We start from the raw sequence: 23,071 nt of genomic DNA on the forward strand, positions 1-23,071 counted from the left end.
TTGTATCTTCTCCGACCATAAGGCACTAAAGGTGGAACTCAACTCTAACAAAAACGCTCGACCGACACAAAGGCATGGAAATTAAACAATCTTCTGTTGAATAACTGATGGGTGCAAGAAGAAATAAAACAGAAAATCATTAACTTCCTTGAGCATAACAAAAATGAAGACACAAGCTACCAAAACCTGTGGGATACTGCAAAAGCAGTTTTGAGAGGAAAACTCATCGCTTTCGAAAAACAGAAAGAGAGCGCATCAACAATCTCACAAGCCATCTTATGGAATTAGAAAAAGAAGAACAATCTAAGCCTAACCTCAGTAGAAGACAAGAAATATCCAAAATCAGATCAGACATCAATGAAATTGAAAACAAAAGAATCGTTCAGAAAATTAATGAAACAAGGAGTTGGTTTTTTGAAAAAATAAATAAAATAGATAAATCATTGGCCAGACTAACAAGAAATAGAAAAGTAAAATCTCCAGTAACCTCAATCAGAAATGATAAAGGGGAAATAACAACTGATCCCACAGAGATACAAGAGATCATCTCTGAATACTACCAGAAACTGTATGCCCAGAAATTTGACAATGTGAAAGAAATGGATCAATATTTGGAATCACACCCTCTCCCTAGACTCAGCCAGGAAGAAATAGAGCTCCTGAACAGACCAATTTCAAGCACTGAGATCAAAGAAACAATACAAAATCTTCCAACCAAAAAATGCCCTGGTCCAGATGGCTTCACTCCAGAATTCTATCAAACCTTCAAGGAAGAGCTTATTCCTGTACTGCAGAAATTATTCCAAAAAATTGAGGAAGAAGGAATCTTCCCCAACACATTCTATGAAGCAAACATCACCCTGATACCAAAACCAGGAAAAGACCCAAACAAAAAGGAGAATTTCAGACTAATCCCACTCATGAATATAGATGCAAAAGTTCTCAACAAAATCCTAGCCAATAGATTACAGCTTATCATCAAAAAACTCATTCATCATGATCAAGTAGGATTCATCCCAGGGATGCAAGGCTGGTTTAACATACACAAGTCCATAAATGTTATCCACCATATTAACAGAGGCAAAAATAAAGATCACATAATCCTCTCAATAGATGCAGAAAAAGCATTTGATAAAATCCAGCATCCTTTTCTAATTAGAACACTGAAGAGTATAGGCATAGGTGGCACATTTCTAAAACTGATTGAAGCTATCTATGACAAACCCACAGCTAGTATTTTACTGAATAGAGTAAAACTGAAAGCTTTTCCTCTTAGAACTGGAACCAGACAAGGTTGTCCTCTGTCACCTTTACTATTCAACATGGTGTTGGAAGTTCTAGCCAATACAATTAGGCAAGACAAGGGAATAAAGGGAATCCGAATGGGAGCAGAGGAGGTCAAACTCTCCCTCTTTGCTGACGACATGGTCTTATACTTAGAGAACCCCAAAGACTCAACCACAAGACTCCTAGAAGTCATCAAAAAATACAGTAATGTTTCAGGATATAAAATCAATGTCCACAAGTCAGTAGCCTTTGTATACACCAATAACAGTCAAGATGAGAAGCTAATTAAGGACACAACTCACTTCACCATAGTCTCAAGGAAAATGAAATACCTAGGAATATACTTAACGAAGGAGGTGAAGGACCTCTATAAAGAAAACTATGAAATCTTCAGAAAGGAAATAGCAGAGGATATTAACAAATGGAAGAACATACCATGCTCATGGACGGGAAGAATCAACATTGTTAAAATGTCTATACTTGCCAAAGCAATCTACCTATTCAATGCCATTCCTATCAAAATACCAACATCGCACTTTCAAGATTTGGAAAAAATGATTCTGTGTTTTGTATGGAACCGGAAAAAACCCCGTATAGCTAAGGCAGTTCTTAGTAATAAAAATAAAGCTGGGGGCATCCGCATACCAGAATTTAGTCTGTACTACAAAGCCATAGTGGTCAAGACAGCATTGTACTGGCACAAAAACAGAGACATAGACACTTGGATTCGAATTGAACACCAAGAAATGAAACTAACATCTTACAACCACCTAATCTTCGATAAACCAAACAAGAACATACCTTGGGGGAAAGACTCCCTATTCAATAAATGGTGTTGGGAGAACTGAATGTCTACATGTAAAAGACTGAAACTGGACCCACACCTTTCCCCACTCACAAAAATTGATTGAAGATGGATAAAGGACTTAAATTTAAGGCATGAAACAATAAAAATCCTCCAAGAAAGCATAGGAAAAACACTGGAAGATATTGGCCTGGGGAAAGACTTTATGAAGAAGACTGCCATGGCAATTGCAACAACAAAAATAAACAAATGGGACTTCATTAAACTGAAAAGCTTCTGCACAGCTAAGGAGACAATAACCAAAGCAAAGAGACAACCTACACAATGGGAAAGGATATTTGCATATTTTCAATCAGACAAAAGCTTGATAACTAGGATCTATAGAGAACTCAAATTAATCCACATGATAAAAGCCAACAATCCCATATATCAATGGGCAAGAGACAGGAATACAACCTTCTCTAAAGATGACAGATGAATGGCTAACAAACACATGAAAAAATGTTCATAATCTCTATATATTACAGAAATGCAAATCAAAACAACCCTGAGATATCACCTAACCCCAGTGAGAATGGCCCACATCTCAAAATCTCAAAACTGCAGATGCTGGCGTGGATGTGGAGAGAAGGGAACACTTTTACACTGCTGGTGGGACTGCAAACTAGTTCAACCTTTCTGGAAGGAAGTATGGAGAAACCTCAAAGCACTCAAGCTAGACCTCCCATTTGATCCTGCAATCCCATTACTGGGCATCTACCCAGAAGGAAAAAAATCCTTTTATCATAAGGACACTTGTACTAGACTGTTTATTGCAGCTCAATTTACAATCGCCAAAATGTGGAAACAGCCTAAATGCCCACCAACCCAGGAATGGATTAACAAGCTGTGGTATATGTATACCATGGAATACTATTCAGCCATTAAAAAAAATGGAGACTTTACATCCTTCGTATTAACCTGGATGGACGTGGAAGACATTATTCTTAGTAAAGCATCACAAGAATGGAGAAGCATGAATCCTATGTACTCAATTTTGATATGAGGACAATTAATGACAATTAAGGTTATGGGGGGGAAGCAGAAAGAGGGAGGGAGGGAGGGGAGTGGGGCCTTGGTGTGTGTCACACTTTATGGGGGCAAGACATGATTGCAAGAGGGACTTTGCCTGACAATTGCAATCAGTGTAACCTGGCTTATTGTACCCTCAATGAATCCCCAACAAAAAAAAAAAAAGAAAGAAATGCAAACAGTGTAACCTAAAAAAAAAAAAAAAAGATACAAGAAGAAAATGGCCGGGCATTGTGGCGAGCGCCTGTAGTCCCAGCTTCTCGGGAGGCTGAGGCAAGAGAATCACTTCAGCCCAGGAGTTGGAGTTTGCTGTGAGCCGTGTGACGTCATGGCACTCTACAAGGGCCATAAAGTGAGGCTCTGTCTCTACCAAAAAAAAAGATACAAGGAGAAAGAAACTTGAGGTTATTGTGGCAGAGTGATGTGGTCATGTGGACACCCCCAAAATAATGCTCATAGACTCTAGACAAAACAGTTTTTAAGCCTATTTAAAACCACCAAGGACAGTGTAAAAGCAGACAAATGGCAGAAATATTGCAACCGGCAGAGGTAAGAATGTAAGTTTGCAGCTTTCTTGTTGGTAGTACTGACAGCATCATTTGTGGAAAAGATAACTTTTTCACCACTGAATTTGCACAAAACCTTTGTATAAATACATGTTTCTCTACTTCTGGACTCTTTTTTATTTCTTTGATCTATGTGCAATATTTATGCCAAACTCACACTATCTTGACTACTGAAACTTTTTTTCTAAATGCCTTAAAACCAGGTACTATACATTACCCAATAATTGCCCATCCTTTTCAAAGTTATTTGGCTATATTAGGCCTTTCCCATTTCCTTATGCATTTTAGAATTTGCACAAAAAGTGGGTTAGAGCTTTTTATCTAGTATTCATTGAATTTATAGATCGATAAAATGACTAACATTTTAACAATTCTGAATTTCAAGCCATGAACACAGTATATAATCCCCATTTGTATAGGGTATTTAAAAAAAATCTTTCAGTAACACTTTATAATTTTCAGTGTATGTGTCTTACATATATGTAAGACATATGTAATATACAAATAAAGATCATTTATTTCTTTATTTTAAAATAAAGGGTATCTCAAAAGTTGCCCCTAGAGTTACCACACTCAGGAAAAACGAGAAATTGTAGCTAAATATACCTTTATTTATAAGATACTCATTTCAAAACTTTACAAAATATCTACAAAATATTCTCTATGTGTTTGCCACCTCTTTGTAAAATTTTGTAATGGATAAAGGTACATGTAGCTACAATTTCCCATTTTCCTTATATATGGTGACTTTAGGGACAACTTTTGGGACACTCTGTAGCAGTAGTGTTAGTTGACCTCCCTCCTTTGTTCTTAATATCATGGGATGAATGTTTGATTTTTCATCATTAAGAATTAGGATACTTGGGCGGCACCCATAGCTCAGTAGGTAGGGCACTGGTGACATACACCCAGGCTGGCGGGTTCGAACCTGTCCCAGGCCAACTAAACAATAATGACAACTGCAACAACAACAACCAAAAAATAGCTGGGTGTTGCGGTGGGCACCTGTAGTCCCAGCTACCTGGGAGGCTGAGGCAAGACAATCACTTAAGCCCAAGAGGTGGAGATAGCTTTGAGCTGTGACGCCACCGCACTCTACTGAGGGCAACAGAGTGAGACTCTGTCTCAAAAAACAAAAAAAAGAATTGGGAGACTTTATTATTTCATGATTACTAATTAACTGTACTTTTTTTTCAAAAAATGCTCTTTATGAGGGAAGATATTTCCTTCCATTCCTACTTTGCTGAAAGTTTTTATCACAAAAGAAGTTAAATTTTGTCAGATGCTTTCTGTGCATTTATTGAGATAATCATATGTTTTTCCTTTTTAATTCTGTAAATACAGCAAATTACAATGACTGGTTTCGAAATGTTACATGAACCTTGCAAACATAGGATAAACTTCACTTGGCCATGATGAACTATAATGAATCCAATTTATTAAAATTTTGTTTGTGAGGGACATTGCCTTATAGTTTCCTTTTCTTCTAATGTCTTTTACTGATTTTGTTATCAGAGTCATCATGAACTCATACCAATCAATGTGTTTAAAAAGTGTCTGTCCTCAACAATGTTCTGGAACGTATTTTTGTAGAATTGGTACCAATTACTCCTTAAATATTTTATAGAGTTCACCAACAAAGAAATACAACTTTGGAGATTATATTGTAGGAAGATTTCTATTAAAAAGACAGTTTATTTACTAGGTATGTGACTATTCAGGATATCTATTTGTTCTTGATTGAACTTTGTTAGTCTGTGTCTTTTAAGAAAATTGTCTATTTCATTTCTATTGTAAAATTTCTTGGCTATTTATCAGCATAGAACATTGCCTTGTTACCCATTTAATGTCTGTATAATCTGGAGTGATATACTCTCTCTCATTCTAGACATTGATAATTTGCAACTTCTTTCTTATCTTCTTAATAATTCTAGCTAGAAGTTTATTGATTTTACTAATACCTATCTAAAAATTCTTTTGTTTTTATGCAAATCAAAACTACTTTGAGATATCATCTAACTCCAGTAAGATTAGCCCACATCACAAAATCCCAAAACCAGGAATGTTGGCGTGGATGCGGAGAAAAGGGAACACTTCTACACTGCTGGTAGGAATGCAAACTAATACGTTCCTTTTGGAAAGATGTTTGGAGATCACTCAGAGATCTAAAAATAGACCTGCCATTTGATCCTTCAATTCCTCTCCTAGGTATATATCCAAAAGACCAAAAATCACATTATAACAAAGATATTTGTACCAGAATGTTTATTGCAGCCCAATTCATAATTGCTAAATCATGGAAGAAGCTCAAGTGCCCATCAACCCACAAATGGATTAATAAATGGTGGTATATGTACGCTATGGAATATTATGCAGCCTTAAAGAAAGATGGAGACTTTACCTCTTTCATGTTTACATGGATGGAGCAGGAACATATTCTTCTTAGTAAAGTATCTCAAGAATGGAAGAAAAAGTATCCAATGTACTCAGCCCTACTATGAAACCAATTTCATATGAAAGCTATAACCCAATTATAGCCCAAGAATATGGGGGAAGGGGAGAGGAAAGGGAGGGGATAGGTGAGGATGGGTGGAGGGAGGGTAATTGGTGGAACCACACCTATGATATATCTTACAAGGGTACATGTGAAATTTACTAGGTGTAGAATATAAATGTCTTAATGCAATAACTAAGAAAATGCCATGAAGGCTATGGTAACCAGTTTGATGAAAATATTTCAAGTTGTATATAAACCCAGCACATTGTACCCCATGATTGCATTGATGTACACAGCTATGATTTAATTTAAAAAAATCTTTTGTTTTTATTGATATTCTTTATTGGTTGTGGTTTCTATTTTATTGGTTTGTATTCTTTTATGTATTGTTTATTATTCAATAATTTTAATTATTCAATACAATTACACATTTATATGATATATCATAATAAAAATTGAATTAATTACATATATAACATGCATTATATTATATTAATTACATATTCATGTTATAATATATTTAATTGTTTAAGAATATTTAATACTATATGCATTTTTCTACTTGTTTAAAATGAAGGCTAGGGATATTGATTTGACGTTAATCTTTTCTAATATAATCATTTAGTATTCTGAGTTTCCCTCTGTTAGCACTGTTTTATATTGTTTTTTATTTCCTTTAAAAGAAAAAGTTTAAATTTTTTTCATTTCTTTTCTTTGACTCATACAGTATTTATTTATCTTTGTTGTTGTTGTTGTTGAGACAGAATCTCCAGCTGTTGCCCTGGGTAGAGTGCCATGGCAAGATAGCTCACAGGAACCTCCAACTTTTGGGCTCAAGCGATCCTTTTGCCTCAGTTTTTCTATTTGTTAGTAGAGACAGGGTCTCACTTTTACTCAGGCTGGTCTCAAACGTTTGAGCTCAAGAAATCCACCAGCCTCGGCCTCCCAGACTGCTAGGATTACAGGCATGAGCCACTGCGCCTGGCCATCATACAGTATTTAGAAGTATAATTATTTAGTTTCCAAGTACTTGGAGATTTTCCAGATATATTTCTGTTAGTGATTTCTAATTTAATTCCACTTTAGCAAGAGAACATACTTTTTATGTTGTGAATTTTCTTAAAATTTTTTATGACCAGGCAGCGCCTGCGGCTCAGTGGGTGGGGTGCTGGCCCTATATACCGAGGGTGGCAGGTTCGAACCCAGCCCTGGCCAAACTGCAACCAAAAAAAATAGCTGGGCGTTGTGGCAGGCACCTGTAGTCCCAGCTACTCGGGAGGCTGAGGCAAGAGAATCGCCTAAGCCCAGGAGTTGGAGGTTGCTGTGGGACGTGTGACACCATGGTACTCCACTGAGGGTGACAAAGTGAGACTCTGTCTCTACAAAAAAAGAAGAAAAAATTAAGAGCCAGAGTGTGGCCTACGTTGCTACATGTTCCAGGTATACTTTTAAAGAATGTACATTTTACTATTGTTGGCTACAGTGTTCTATAAGTGCCAGTTAGATCAAGTTGGTGGATAATGTGGTTCAAGTTTCTGCTGCCTTTACTAATTTTTGGTCTACTTGCTTTATTATCAAAAGCAATATTGAAATCTCTAACTATAATTATAGATCATCTTACTCTTTTCAGTTTTCAGGCTTAGTGAAACTAAGTGTTTAGGTCTATTATTAGTGTTTAGGTCTATTATTAGGTGTATAAATGTTTAAGATTGATGAATTGACCCCTTTATTATTATGAAAGTCATATTTAATCTCAGTAATATTAGCTGCTCTGGCATCTACCTTTCCTGATATTAAAATAGCTACTCCAACCTTCTTTTGATTAGGGTTAGCACGGTGCATCTTTCCCTCTCAGTGTACCATCAACCTAGTCATTACTTGGTGTTTTAAAACTGCATTTCTTTCAGGGAGCGCTTTGGATCCTGCTGTCTTTTAAACCAATCTAGCCATCTCTCCCTTTTAATATGAGTGTTCAGATGACTTATATCTAATGTGATTATTGACATGGTTGAATTTAAATCTATAACCTTGCTATTTGTTTTCTGTTTGTTTCATCTGTTTACTTGTTCCCTTTTTCTACCTTTCTTCTCTATTTTCATTTCCCTGGTTGCTTTATTAACTATAAATTTCCAAGTTCTACAGTGTGCCCATCCTTATCACAGTCTACCTATAAATAATATTGTGTCACATGCAGTACAAAACCCTTTAAACAGCAAGTTTCTACTGCATTATCTTTGTGCTATTATTGATGTAGATTTCCCTTATACAGATATTACAAGCTACACAATACATTGCTATTGATTTTTTAAATGATAAGCTGTTTTACATTTACCCACACATTTTCCATATCCATTGCCATTCCCTCCTTTGTAGAGATCCAGATTTCTATCTGGCATCATTTTCCTTATGTGGACACATTTCTTCCAGTATAGATCTGCTGGTGATGAATTTTTTTAAGCATTTATGTGTTTGAAAAAGTATTTGTCTTTTTTTTAATTTATTTTTTCCAGTTACAGAATTCTAGGCTGACTTTTTAATTTCTTTCAGTACTTTAAAGCTGCTGCTCACTACCTTCTGACAAAATGTCTGGTATCCTACACTTTCCCTCTGTACATACTGTCTTCCTTTACTATTTGCTTTCAAGATCTTTTCATCACTGTTCTCAGCAATTTGCTCACTTGCCATGGTTTAACTTTCTCCATGTTTCTTGTCCTTGGAGTTTGTTGAGCTTCTTGGTTTGGGGAGATTGCAGTTTTCATCAGTTAGAATATTTCAGACCAGTTTTTCTCCACATATGTTTTCTACTCTCCTTAAAACAGTCAAATTACAGTTATATTTGGCCACTTGAAGCTATTCCACAGCACATTGATGTTTAGCTCATTTTTTCAGTCTTTTCCCCCCTCTGTTTTCATTTGTGCTAGCTATTATTGCTATGTCTTAAGGCTCATTAATCTTTTTTACTTCATGTGTAAATCTTCTGTTAGTGTATTTTTTATCTCAGACGCTGTAATTTATATATCTAGAGGTTTGTTCGGTTCTTTTGTAACTGACATGCCTCTATTCGACATGCTATTGCCTTCCTCCACCACTTGAACACATGCAATGCAGACATAATAACTCTTTTAATGTACTTATCTACTAATTCTTTCATGTGCATCTTTTATATATACGCTCCATAAATTGATTTTCTGCCCTTCGTGGGTTGTATTTTCTTGTTTTTTTGCATGCCTGGTAATTTTTGACTGGCCATTAGCCATTGTGAATTCTACTTTGCTAGATATCAGCTATTTTTTGGTATTGCTATAAATATTTTTGATCTTCATTCTGAGATAATATGAAGTTACCTGCAAACAGTTAAATTCTTTTCAAATTTGATTTTAAGCTTTGTTATGTGCTAGAGCAGTCTTTAGTCTTGGAATGATTTTGCCATACCATCAAGGCCATATCTTTCTGAGTACCCTCCCCCTGCCCCTCACCCCATGTGTTACAAGTGGTGGTAACTGGTTTCCAACCCTGTTGCTCTACCATTATCCAGTGATCTTTTACTCACCCTTGGGTTGTGTCCTCATATGCCGGAGCTAAGCAGTACTTACCTTAAAACTTGAGAAGAAATCTCTGCACATCTCTCTCTCTCCCCACCCTTCCCCCATGGAGCTCGAGCTTCACTACTTTGGTCTCCCCCACTTCTAATCTTTCTTACAAACTGAGGGAGTCCTCCAGGCACTATTTCTGTTTCCCTACCTGAACTATAGCCTGAAAACTTTGTCCAGACAGTAAGCAATTGCAATTAGAGGGCCCACCTGGTTTCCTTTCATTCAGGAGTTAATTATCCTGTGCTGCCTTTGTTCAATTTCTGAAAAACACTATAGATCTGCTCATTTCTTCGTTGTTGTTTAAGGTGAGCATGAAAATATGGCCCCTGTTAGTTCATGTTAGCAAGAAGCAAAAGTATCCACTCATATTTTTCACAGGTACCCAGAATCTACGTAGCTACAACTGAGCTAATTTCCATCTTCTCCTTCTATAATTGTTATTTCAGCCACAACTCTAAAGAAACAAAACAGCATTCTCCTCCTCTAATATTCCCTATTTTAGAAAATAGCACCATCCCATCATGCAATCTAGAAACCTAGAAATTATCATTTTCTCCTCCCATCTCTATAACCCCATAAACTAAGTACTCTCCAAAATTCTCTCCATTCCCGCAACCATCATCTATATCCTGGACAACTGTAAATAATCTGTGACTAATTTGTCTTCCTCCAATACTGCCCTTCTCCAAGCTACTATTTATATTAAAACAGGTCTTTGTCTAAAAAGCAAACAGCAACCAAAACCCTGCAAATATATTTTTAATGTTACTTTGTGTGTCTATTGTAATCATACTGGTGTGGTACTATTAAAACTATTCTGTTTGAACAAACGGGTAAATATATCAATGAAAAATACTGTGTTGGACCGGAATTTGTGCTGTCACTGTAAACTCATTACACACATGCATGCAAATACATGTATAAATATACACACATACTTGTGTATATATATATATGTATATGTGTGTGCATTTCTAAATGTACATATAAATACAAACCAGTGTGTATAAATATGCATAAAACATATCTATATCTTTGTATTGTCTATTTTCCCAGTACTGTCCAATATGTCCCAGAAACAATGATAGTCTCCAGTAGCAATGAGAATACCTAGCACCTAGAATTTCCCATTAAAATTCACCATTACTGGTGCCCTCCCCAGACCCTGGTAAGAGCTGCGCCATGACCCGCGATCAGCGTCTGCCGGATCTCTGGAAGAGCTGCACCGCGACCCACGATGGGCACCCACCAGACCTCCAGAAGAGCTGCACCAGGACCTGCGATCAGCGCCTGCCCAGACCTCCAGAAAAGCTGTGCCACAACCTGCCATCAGCGCCGGCCCAGACCCTGGTAAGAGCTGCACCACAACCTGCAACCTGCCATTGGCACCCGCCTGGACCCAGGTAAGAGCTGCACCGCCACCCGTGACCTGTGCCTGCAGAGCCTCCACTCACCCTGCCCAGGAACGCTGAGAGCCACGCAACCTCACGTCCTCCCTCCTGTATCCTCCCTGCCTCCACACCGGCCGTTTGTCTGGCCAGGGACTCTGGTAGCCGTGTGCAAACCAGAGCCCTCCCTGCCTCTGTGCGGAGCCCTTCTCCTGGCCAGAGACTGCTGGAGCCTTGGGCTCTCTGTGCCAAAGTCACTGGGTGCCAAGCACTCCCAGAACCCTGTGCACCACCCTCGCCCTGTTGCTGGATCCAGATGTATCACACTCTGAAGCTGCTCTCACAACCAGAACACCCTGGCTGGGGCAGCCCCAGAGGAGCTACACAGGGTCCCTCCCTACAAAGATCCAGCAACAATAGAGTGATCCCGCTGGGGTCTAATATTGGAGAGACACCTCCCTAACTCTGAGGATGGCAAGAGGCAACAGTGAAAAACAGTCATAAGGAGAAATCAACAGAAATACTCTGGCAATATGAATAATCAGAGTAAATTAACTCCCCCAAGGAACAATGGGGCAGACACAGCACAAGATCCCATGCACAAACAAATAGCTGAGATGTCAGAAATCGAATTCAGAATCTGGATAGCAAATAAGATCCAATTAGAATTCCAAGCAGTAACCCAAAAGATGTCTCAAGAATTCAACAAATTCAAAGACCAAATGACCAAAGATTTTGACACATTGAGACAAGAAGTTGCAGCCCTCAAAGATCTGTGAAACACAGTAGAACCCCTCAGTAACAGAATGGAGCAAGCAGAAGAAAGGATTTCTGACATTGAAGGCAAAGCTTTTGAATGCTCCCAAACTCTGAAAGAGGAAGAGAAATGGAGGGCAAAAACAGATCGCTCTCTCAGAGAGCTCTGGGATAATTCAAAGAAAATCAATATTCATCTTATAGGGATCCCCGAGAGCAATGAAGTGGCTCCACAAGGGACAAAGTCTCTTCTCAATGAGATTATGAAAGAGAACTTTACAGACATGCCAAGAGATTCTGAAATTCAGATAGCAGACAGTTTCTGAACTCCAGCACGACTCAACCCAAATAAGACATCCCCCAGATACATCATAATCAATTTCATTAAAGTTAATATTAAGGAGAAAATTCTGAAAGCAGCCAGACGAAAGAAAACCATCACCTACAAGGCCAAGAATATTAGAATAACTGCAGATCTCTCTGCTGAAACCTTTCAAGATATAAGAGGATGGTCATAGACTTTTAATCTCCTAAAACAAAATAATTTTCAACCCAGGATCCTGTACCCAGCTAAACTGAGTTTCATTTATGATGGAGAAATTAAATACTTTAATGACATTCACATGTTGAAGAAATTTGCCATAACTAAACCAGCTCTCCAGTATATTCTCAGACCTATCCTCCATAAAGTCCAGTGTAATCCTCCACCACAAAAGTAAACCCACCCAGAAATTTTGATCAAATTCCAACTTCCACAGTCGCAAAAGGATTAAAAATGTCCACAGGACTCTCGAAAGGCTTATCAATATTCTCAATTAATGTAAATGATTTAAATTGTACTCTAAAGAGGCACCGGTTGGCTGACTGGATACAAAAACTCAAGCCAGATATGTGCTGCATACAAGAATCTCACCTTACATTAAAAGACAAATATAGACTCAAGGTGAAGAGATGGTCATCTATACTCCAGGCAAATGGAAAGCAGAAAAAAGCAGGCATTGCAATCCTATTTGCAGATGCAACAGGCTTAAACCAACCAAAATAAGGAAGGATAAGGATGGACACTTCATATTTGTTAAAGGTAATACTCAATTTGAAGAGATTTCAATTGTTAATATTTATGCACCCAACCAGAATGCACCTCAATTTATAAGAGAAGCTCTAACAGACATGAGCAACTTGATTTCCTCCAGTCCATAGTAGTTGGAGATTTTATCACTCCTTTAGCAGTGCTGGATAGATCCTCCAAAAAGAAGCTAATCAACAAAATTTTAGATTTAAACTCAACCATTCAACAGCTGGACTTAACCGACATCTACAGAACATTTCATCCCAACAAAACTGAATAAACATTCTTCTCATCAGCCCACGCAACATACTCCAAAATCGACCACATCCTAGGCTACAAATCTAACCTCAGCAAATTTAAAAAAAATAGAAATTATTCCTTGCATCTTCTCAGACCATCATGTAATAAAAGTTGAACTTAATAACAACAGGAAGCTGGATACCCAAATAAAAAGATGGAAGCTAAACAACCTTATACTGAAGGATACATGGGTTATAGACAAGATTAAGAAGGAAATCACCAAATTATGAAACGAAACAACAATCAAGACACAAATTACCAGAACCTCTGGGATACTGCAAAGGCAGTCCTAAGAGGGAAATTTATACCACTGCAAGCCTTCCTCAAGAAAACGGAAACAGAGGAAGTTAATAACTTAATGGGACATCTCAAGCAACTGGAGAAGGAAGAACATTCCAACCCCAAACCCAGCAGAAGAAAAGAAACAACCAAAATCAGAGCAGAATTAAATGAAATTGAAAACAAAAGAATTATACAACAGATCAATAAATCCAAAAATTGGTTTTTTTAAAAGATCAATAAAATAGATAAACCTTTGGCCAACCTAACCAGGAAAAAAAGAGTAAAATCTCTAATTTCATCAATCAGAAATGGTAAAGATGAAATAAAAACAGACCCCTCAGAAATTCAAAAAATCCTTAATGAATATTCCAAGAAGCTTTACTCTCTGAAATATGAAAATCTGAAAGAAATCAACCAATACTTGGAAGTATGCCACCTACCAAGACTTAGCCAGAATGAAGTGGAAATGTTGAACAGGCCTATAACAAGCTCTGAAATAGCATCAACTATACAAAATGTCCCTAAAAAGAAAAGCCTAGGACTAGATGGCTTTACGTCAGAATTCTACCAAACCTTTAAAGAAGAACTAGTACTATATTACGAAACCTCTTCCAAAATATAAAAAAAGAAGGAATACTACCCAACACATTCTATGAAGCAAACATCACCTTGATCCCGAAACCAGGGAAAGACCCAACAAGAAAAGAAAATTATAGACCAATATCACTAATCAATATTGATGCAAAAATACTCAATAAAATCCTAACAAACAGAATCCAACAACACATCAAAAAAATTATACGCCATGACCAAGTGGGATTTATCCCAGGCTTTCAAGGCTGGTTCAACATACATAAATCTATAAATGTAATTTAGCAGATAAACAAACTCAAAAATAAAGACCATATGATTCTCTCAAATGATGCAGGAAAAGCTTTTGACAATATCCAGCATCCCTTCATGACCAGAACACTTAGGAAAATTGGTATAGAAGGGACATTTCTTAAACTAATAAAGGCCCTCTACAGCAAACCCACAGCCAATATCGTATTGAATGGAGCTAAATTGAAATCATTTCCACTTAGATCAGGAACCAGGCAAGGTTGCCCATTGTCTCCATTGCTCTTTAACATTATAATGGAAGTTTTAGCCATTGCAATTAGGGAAGAAAAGGCGATCAAGGGTATCCATATAGTGTCAGAGAGATCAAACTTTCACACTTCGCAGATGACATGATCGTGTATCTGGAAAACCCTATGGATTCTACTACAAAACTTTTAGAAGTGATCAAGGAATACAGCAATGTCTCAGGCTACAAAATCAACACCCATAAATCTTTAGCCTTTATATATACCAACAATAGCAAAGCCAAAAAAACAGTCAAGGACTCTATTCCTTTCACAGTAGTGCCAAAGAAGATGAAATATTTGGGAGTTTATCTAACAAAGGACGTGAAAGATCTCTATAAAGAGAACTATGAAACTTTAAGAAAAGAAATAGCTGAAGATGTTAAAAATGGAAAAACATACCATGCTCATGGCTGGGAAGAATCAACATTGTTAAAATGTCTATACTACCCAAAGCAATATATAATTTTAATGCAATTCCTATTTAAAGCTCCATTGTCATATTTTAAAAGTCTTGAAAAAATAATACTTTGTTTTATATGGAATCAGAAAAAACCTCAAATAGTCAAAACATTACTCACAAATAAAAACAAAGCAGGAGGAATCATGCTACCAGACCTGACACTGTACTATAAATCGATATTGATCAAAACAGCATGGTACTGGCACAAAAACAGAGAAATAGATGTCTGGAACACAATAGAGAACCAAGAGATGAACCCAGCTACTTACTGTTATTTGATCTTTGACAAGCCATTAAAAACATTCAGTGGGGAAAAGATTCCCTATTTAATAAATGGTGCTGGGTGAACTGGCTGGTGATCTGTAAAAGACTGAAACTGGACCCACACCTTTCACCATTAACTAAGATAGACTCTCACCAGATAAAAGATTTAAACATAAGACATGAAACTATAAAAATACTTGAAGAAAGTGCAGGGAAAACTGAAGGAATCGGCCTGGGTGAATATTTTATGAGGAGAACTCCCCAGGCAATTGAAGCAGTATCAAAAATACATTACTGGGACCTGATCAAACTAAAAAGCTTCTGCACAGCCAAGAACATAGTAAATAAAGCAAGCAGCCAGCCCTCAGAATGGGGGAAAATATTTGCAGATTATACTTCCGATAAAGGTTTAATAACCAGAATCCACAGAGAACTCTAACATATTAGCAAGAAAAGAACACGTGATCCCATCTCAGGGTGGGCAAAGGACTTGAAGAGAAACTTCTCTAAAGAAGACAGACACACGATCTACAAACACATGAAAAAAAGCTCATCATCCTTAATCATCAGAGAAATGCAAATCAAAACTACTTTGAGATACCACCAAACCCCAGTAAGAGTAGCCCACATAACAAAGTCCCAAAACCAGAGATGTTGGCGTGGATGTGGAGAAAAGGGCACACTTCTACACTGCTGGTGGGAATGCACACTAATGTGCACAGCTATGATCTAACAATAAAAAAAGAAAAGAAAATTTACCATTTCTTCAGGGAAGAATGACTGATTATAAGACTGGATCAAGGAAATTAAGGTAAGTCTGGAATATACTGTTATGCCATGTAATAAGAAAGTGCTCAATAACCAGAGTGATGAAAATGTCTCAAACGGTCTATGAAACTAGTGCATGGTTCCCCATGATCGCATTAATGTACACAGCTATGATTTAATAAACATAAATAAATAAATAAATAAAAATTAAAAAATTAAAAAAAAAATTTAAAAAAGAACATATTAGAAGGAAACAGAAGCCAGATTGAATAGATTGCCACTAGGCAAAAATGAAACATTATTAGCAAAAAATTTAAACAAAATGAATAATTATATTAATGGATTATAATGCATTGAATAAAAATGAACCCATTCATACATATATTAGCTAATTAATTAGAGAATTTTTTTTCTTACAATAGAATACCACCTAATAAATGTAGATGAAGAAAAGATTTAGAAAGTCAACACTTTGCTGCCACAATTGTTAGTATTTATGGAAGAATAATTAATAGTTGCTAAAACTATTGGATGCAAGTTCAAAGAGGACTATATAATTTCAAAGCATTTCCCCACATATTACTTATTAATTACAAATTGAGAAAAGCAGTCATTTTGAATGGAATAAAGGGAACGCTGAAATTAACTTTACCAATAATGGGGCAAACAGGTATCATGTCCCTTCTTCAGTAACACACTGAGAAAGACAGAATTACGTCCTGTGGTGTTACTTCCAAAAATGAAGTAGAAAGATCTAATCAGAATCATACAAAAAAAAAAAAAAACAACAAAGAAATGCTGAGTATAGGCTAAATGGATATGACAATAAATGTAATAAATAAATATTAAATAATTTAATCCTGGATTAATTCCTAAATTAAGGAAAATTGCTATAAAGAACACTTCTGGGATAACTGACAAACTTTGAATGTGGACTACGAATGATAAAATGGTATTATGATAAATTACATTTTTTGAATTTATAATTATATTGTAGTTTCATGAAAAATTTTTGTTCTAGGAAAATTCACATTGATTTATTTAGGGACAAAGAGACATGATATCTGCAACTAATTTTCAAATGGTTCAGGGAAAAAAAATTATACACACGCACTTATATGTGTCCTGTTTCAACAGAGCCTGTGATATAATGCATTGATCTTATTGTGATCGTATTGTTTAATAACACTAAACTTATGGCCAAATTATATCCCACCTAGCCATTGTATTTCTCCTTTTTGGAGTATTGGGATGATATATGGTCAAGGTTTTAGGAGCAAAGGCATGTTTCCCAGCTGTGGTTCCTGGAACACCTGTCACCCACCTGTTCCTAGAAAGGAGCATAGTCTAACCTGAGGTAGAGATGCCTCTCAACTTATGATGCCTTATAATGATAAAACCATCATAAACTAAAAATTTTGTAAGTTGAAATGCATCAGGCTAAGTCTGATAAACTCATCATAAAGTCAAAAAGATTGTTATTTCAAACCATTAAGTCAGAGACTATATCTTACTCCAGAAGTATTTGCCCAAGTGAAATCTGGAACCTTCCAAAATCAGACCAAAGAAATAATCCAGTGAAAGGAAGGATTAGAACTAATTTCTAGTGCTCATAGGGAAGAAACTCAGCTTTACACTAACCTCATTACATCTAATAATTCTTTTTCATAACAACAGCCAAAAAGATCTTAAAATAATAACTGACCTCCAAGCCCAGGTCGCAGCCGGTTGTCATAGCCATCCAGAAGACGATCCAAGATTCTGGTAAAGATAGTGATGTTGTCGGTGCTGTCATCAGGAATATCTGGGGCATGCTTAGGAGAGAGTCTATGGCAGTACAAAGAAAAGAGAAGGGAAGTAATAGTTCTTAATAGGGAAAATTACATGTGTAAATACTTCAATTCAAGGTGATTCCAAACAATAGACTGGGCCAGTTATATTGCCCTATATCTTAACCCAAACAGCAAGCACTTTCTATTTGTTACAACCATTGCCTGTCTAGGAGGCAGACAGTGGTCAATATGTGAGCTCTTCCTCCAGCATGAGTTTTAATAGCGATATGCTTCGGCTTCATCTGAGCTGGGAGAGACACAAGCAGAAATTCTGGACAGAATTTCACTGGGAACAATACCTGGCATACAGCTGATTGTTCATAGTGTGTTGCATAAATAAACGGGCCTCAAAATAAAGAAAGGAAATGTCACTGAAGACTCACTTCTCTTCCAGCCCAAAGAAACATAAGTGCACAGAAAAAAGAGTCAAATGGACCTTTGAATTGCATCTAGCCTGCCCCTACCACCCTAGCGAGACGGGACAACCCAGAGCAGTAGGAGTCCATCAAATGTCAAAGCTACCAAAAGGACTCCTAAGACCCGCCCTAATCTCTCTCATTTCATACACAGGACACAAGCTCAGGAGGGAAATCAAATAATCCCCCAGTCATGTTGCTAGTGAGAGGCAAAGATAGGAGTCTAATCCAACTTTTTGGATTTCCTAGTGTCCCTCAGCTACTTCCTGCTTCTCCAGTTTGGATGTCTCCTGCAGTCTTCTGAGGAATTGGCACTTTACTGGCCACCTAATCAGACCCAGGCACTGACTGAGACTGATATTTTCACTTTTTGAGAAGGAACTTTGACAGTGCTAGAAATAAAGAAAGGCCCTGGGTAGTTCAGGAGAAAGATATGGTGAAACAAATGGCTATTGCCAAAGGTCAAGAAGTATGATGTAGAATCAAGTTATGGACAATGGGCTACAAATCCTGGGTTCAAGTGCCAGCTGTATTAGTGATTTGGGGAGAAATCCCCATTTTTAACCTAAACCCAGAAAATACACTTCAATAAGTGTACAATAGGGCTTATGCCCGTAATCCCAACACTCTGTGAGGCCTTGAGCTCAAGAGTTTGAGAACAATCTGAGCAAGAACAAGACCCCTTTCCTTTCTCTACTGAAAACAGAAAAATCAGCTGGGCATTGTGGTGGGCACCCGTAGTCCTAGCTACTTGGTAAGCTGAGGCAGGAGGACTGCTTGAGCCCAGGAGTTTGAGGTTGCTGTGAGATATCTTGCCACAGCACTCTACCCAGGGTGACAGAGTGAGACTCTGCCTCGAAAAAAAATGTCTAATAACTATTCCTACCATCCAGTTGATCAGAGTTATAAAAGTCACATGATACCAGGTAAGGAGTGTGCTAAGAGACAGTCAGTATGTCTCCCCACCAATATTTACCCTTAGCACTGAGCTAGGTTCTTATTTTACAAAGACCCTGAGAAAGACCTACAAAGTAGTGGAAACATTTGAACTGAATAGTTCTTACTCTAAACTGCCACTCTCTGGCTGACAAACTTGAAAAAGTCATTTTGAACTATGGTTTCCTTAATTTATAAATCAATTCAATTCACTTAATCATTCAATGTATTTTTAGTGAGTATTAATTATGTGCCTATTACAGTTTTAGGCATTATAATGGAGCAGAAAATAAAATAAAGCAAAGCAACTAACCCTACCCCTGCTTAAATACAAGGTAGCTGAGATATCAGATTACAAAACTGATACACATAAGGAAGGGGAACGAGGTTCCATGAGTTTGGACATGTGTGTTTGAGGTTTTTAGTTGTGTGACATTAAGCAAACTATATAACACCTCCAATAACAGCGATAGCATCTTTGAAATTCCAATAACTTCACAGATATGTTATATTAATATTAAATGATATAACATACTGAAATTGTTAGACTTAATGCTTCACATCTAGAAGTCTTAAAAATTTGTTTTCTTTTTTTGGAAACAGCAGTCTATGCACTCAAATGCATTATTGAAATATAATTTTTTTATTTCCTTGCTTATTTTTTATTTCTTTGCTTTTATTGTTATTTTTTTGTTGAGACAGAGTTCCACCTTATGCCCTGAGCAGAGTGCAATGGCGTCATAGCTCACTGCAACCTCAGACTCAGGCTGTGGACATCCCGCTACCTCAGCCTCTGGAAGCCGCTGGAATTACAGGCACTCCCCACAGCGTCTGGCTGAGTTTTTGCAGTTTTTTAGGAGTCGGGGTCTCACTCTCGCTCAGACAAGTCTCGAACTCCTGAGCTCAAGCAATTCTCCCTCCTCAGCTTCCCACAGTGCTGGGATGACAAGCATGAGCCACCACATCCGGCTCAAATATAAATTTTAACAACAAAAAATTGGCACCCTCATCAGACAAAAGCTATAAGAAAACCTTTGGACAGAGTGGCACCAGAGTGGCAAGAGTAGAGATGAGTGGCTGGTAAAGTGGACGGATCACAAGAAGCAAAATATATGCCTCAGTGGGAAGGGGGAAGAAGGGAGGGAAGTGTAATGGAGAGCCAACAAACTGACATCAGTAAGCACAGACACCCTGTCAAGTTAACAGCCCACCATTGGCTTGATCCACCAATGTTCTGAATCCATCTGACATGGCTGTGGGGTGGAGGGGGAAAGCTATGGTGGCTCAACTGATTTTGTGCAAATCCCATTCTCATTAGCCCTTAACTCTCACCATGGGTGATCTCGCTCAACCCTGGATAGCCTATTTCAATTTCTTGGAAATAGATCCATAAACTGAATTGAGAAATCATTTCCTGGATTGCTGTAAGACGATAGAAAGGAGAATCCTTATGGAAGTATAGGAAAACTATAAAAGGCTTCAGAAATTATCTATTCCAGATGGATTTGTAGATGGAAGTGCTAAATCTCCTGATCATAAGTTTGAATTACCCTGATAGTTAACGGAGCCGCCTCTTACTGAAATACTAACTTCCCTGAGAAGGCATCCCCATCCCCTCCTGACTGCAGATATGTTAGCAGCATTCTTTCCCAATAACTTTAAAGCTTGTAAGTAAAAACTCAATGCTAAATAGTACCCAAAGACTATTTTCAGTAAATTTCTCTACAATTTTACACTTGATTACTGATAAATTTTCCCCATGATGTACACTAAATTATTGCATAGGGAGCTAGAAATTGGTTTAATCTAGAACCTAAATCAGGACTCTCCTTTTTAATAACTGAACTGCAATGAGATGCTATAGTCTGTGCCTATGCAAAGGTAGTTCAAGGGAAAAGGAAACTCACACCTAAAAGGTGCAATGCACATATTCTAGGTAAAGGGCACTTATAACAGCAACTTCAAATGTACAAATTCAAATTATGAAACATGGGTGTACCCCTATAAGACTGAAATAAAAAATAAATTTAGGAAGAAAAGGTATGGCTAGAATCCCAGAAATCTGGCATAAAAAAAGACCCATGTTATGTCAGAGTTATAGAGAACCTTAGAGATTATATAATTATTTCCTTTCTTTTTGTGTGGGACTCCTAACACATTGACCCCAAAGAGACAAAGGAATTACTCAATGCCACATACTTATTTGACAAGATAGGGTAATGGCCAGATGGCAAAACAGTCAGAACACAAATAACACTTACAGATTACCTCCCCCGTATTTTATGGGCATGATTCATGGTACCCCAAAACAATTAAAATCACAGATCACCATAACAGATATAATAGTTAAAAAGCTTGAAATATAGCAATAATTACCAAACGTGATGCAGAGACACAAAGTCAGCATATGCTATTGGAAAAATTATGGTAGTAGACTTGTTTAATGCCGGGTTGCCACATACCTTCAATTTGTAGGAAAAAAACCACACACACACACACAAAAAAAAAAAACAACCCTCAATATACATAAAGCACAGCAACAAGGCATACCTGTATTATTTCCATACATGTAAAATGTGCATAATAATACCCTACCTTTGAAAGTTTTTGAAAGAAATAAGTAAATAAGATAATAAATACAAAGTCAATATGTAAATGAGGATTGTTAATTCCTCCCCAAACTTGAACATGCAATGAGAAGCCTTTTAAAGACACGCACTTTTAAACTATAGAACAAGGCCACACTCACTGACCAGCTAGAGCAGCAGTTCTCAACCTGTGGGTCATGACGCCACTGGGGGTCTCCTGCATATCAGGTATTTACATTACAATTCATAACAGTAGCAAAATTACAGTTATGAAGTAGCAATGAAAATAATGTAATGGTTGGGGGTCACTACAACATGAGAAACCGTATTAAAGGGTCATGGCATTAGGAAGGTTGAGAACCACTGAGTTAGAGATTAAGTGCAAGATTTTGGCAGTTAACAGCATTAGTTCAACAACTTCATGAAGCACTGGGATGCTTATGATAGCGGGTAGCAAAAGAGCCACAGATGTACAGTTGCTGATGCAGTTTGCATAGCAACCTAAAGAGAAGAAAAATTTACTTTATTAAAAGGGTGGCATTTTTCCTAATACTCCCTATCTCCTGGGGTAAAATAGATTTTTTAAATAGTGAAAATTCTAAATTACTGTCCAGATCATGTCTTTGCACTGCTCAAAAAACCTTTCATAACTCTTCACCATTTACCAAATAAAATCCCAACCCCTGAGCCTAACTGCATGGCTTTCTGCAATCTGTTCCCAATATACTTTTACAGCTGCAAATTCTACGACTTCTTTCTGATCACAAATCATGGACAAATCAGATTGCTCACCATTTCTCAATTTTTCCCACGTTTTCATTTTTGAAACCTAGCCTTTCCTATAAGTGGTAAGGTCTATCTGAAGATTCAGCACTAGGGACACCAATAGTATACTGGGGAGGGAATGAGAAACACCTGGAATTCAATAGCATTCTGACATCTTTACAAAAGCCACTTAAAGGCAAAAAAACCCCTGATTTTTGGTTAGAATATGCCCAATCCATCTCAAAAAACACAGCTGTTCTTTTCTGAAATAGTTTCTACAGACTGGTAATAAAACTAG

The 23,071-nt window shown here is 37.3% G+C and overlaps 1 protein-coding gene across 3 annotated transcripts in view; it reads right to left on the reverse strand.

The window, feature by feature from the left end:
* The window catches only part of GABRA3 (gamma-aminobutyric acid type A receptor subunit alpha3), a 281,030-nt gene that overhangs the window by 155,256 nt on the left and 102,703 nt on the right, over positions 1–23,071 (reverse strand). For all 3 annotated transcript variants that reach the window (XM_053580853.1, XM_053580854.1, XM_053580852.1), the window contains exon 3: positions 17,942–18,063. In XM_053580853.1, coding sequence (XP_053436828.1) covers positions 17,942–18,063 — 122 coding nt within the window. The remainder of the gene's footprint in view (positions 1–17,941; positions 18,064–23,071) is intronic.

This window comes from Nycticebus coucang, chromosome X, assembly GCF_027406575.1.
Source record: "Nycticebus coucang isolate mNycCou1 chromosome X, mNycCou1.pri, whole genome shotgun sequence".
NCBI classification, from domain to species: Eukaryota; Metazoa; Chordata; class Mammalia; order Primates; family Lorisidae; genus Nycticebus; species Nycticebus coucang.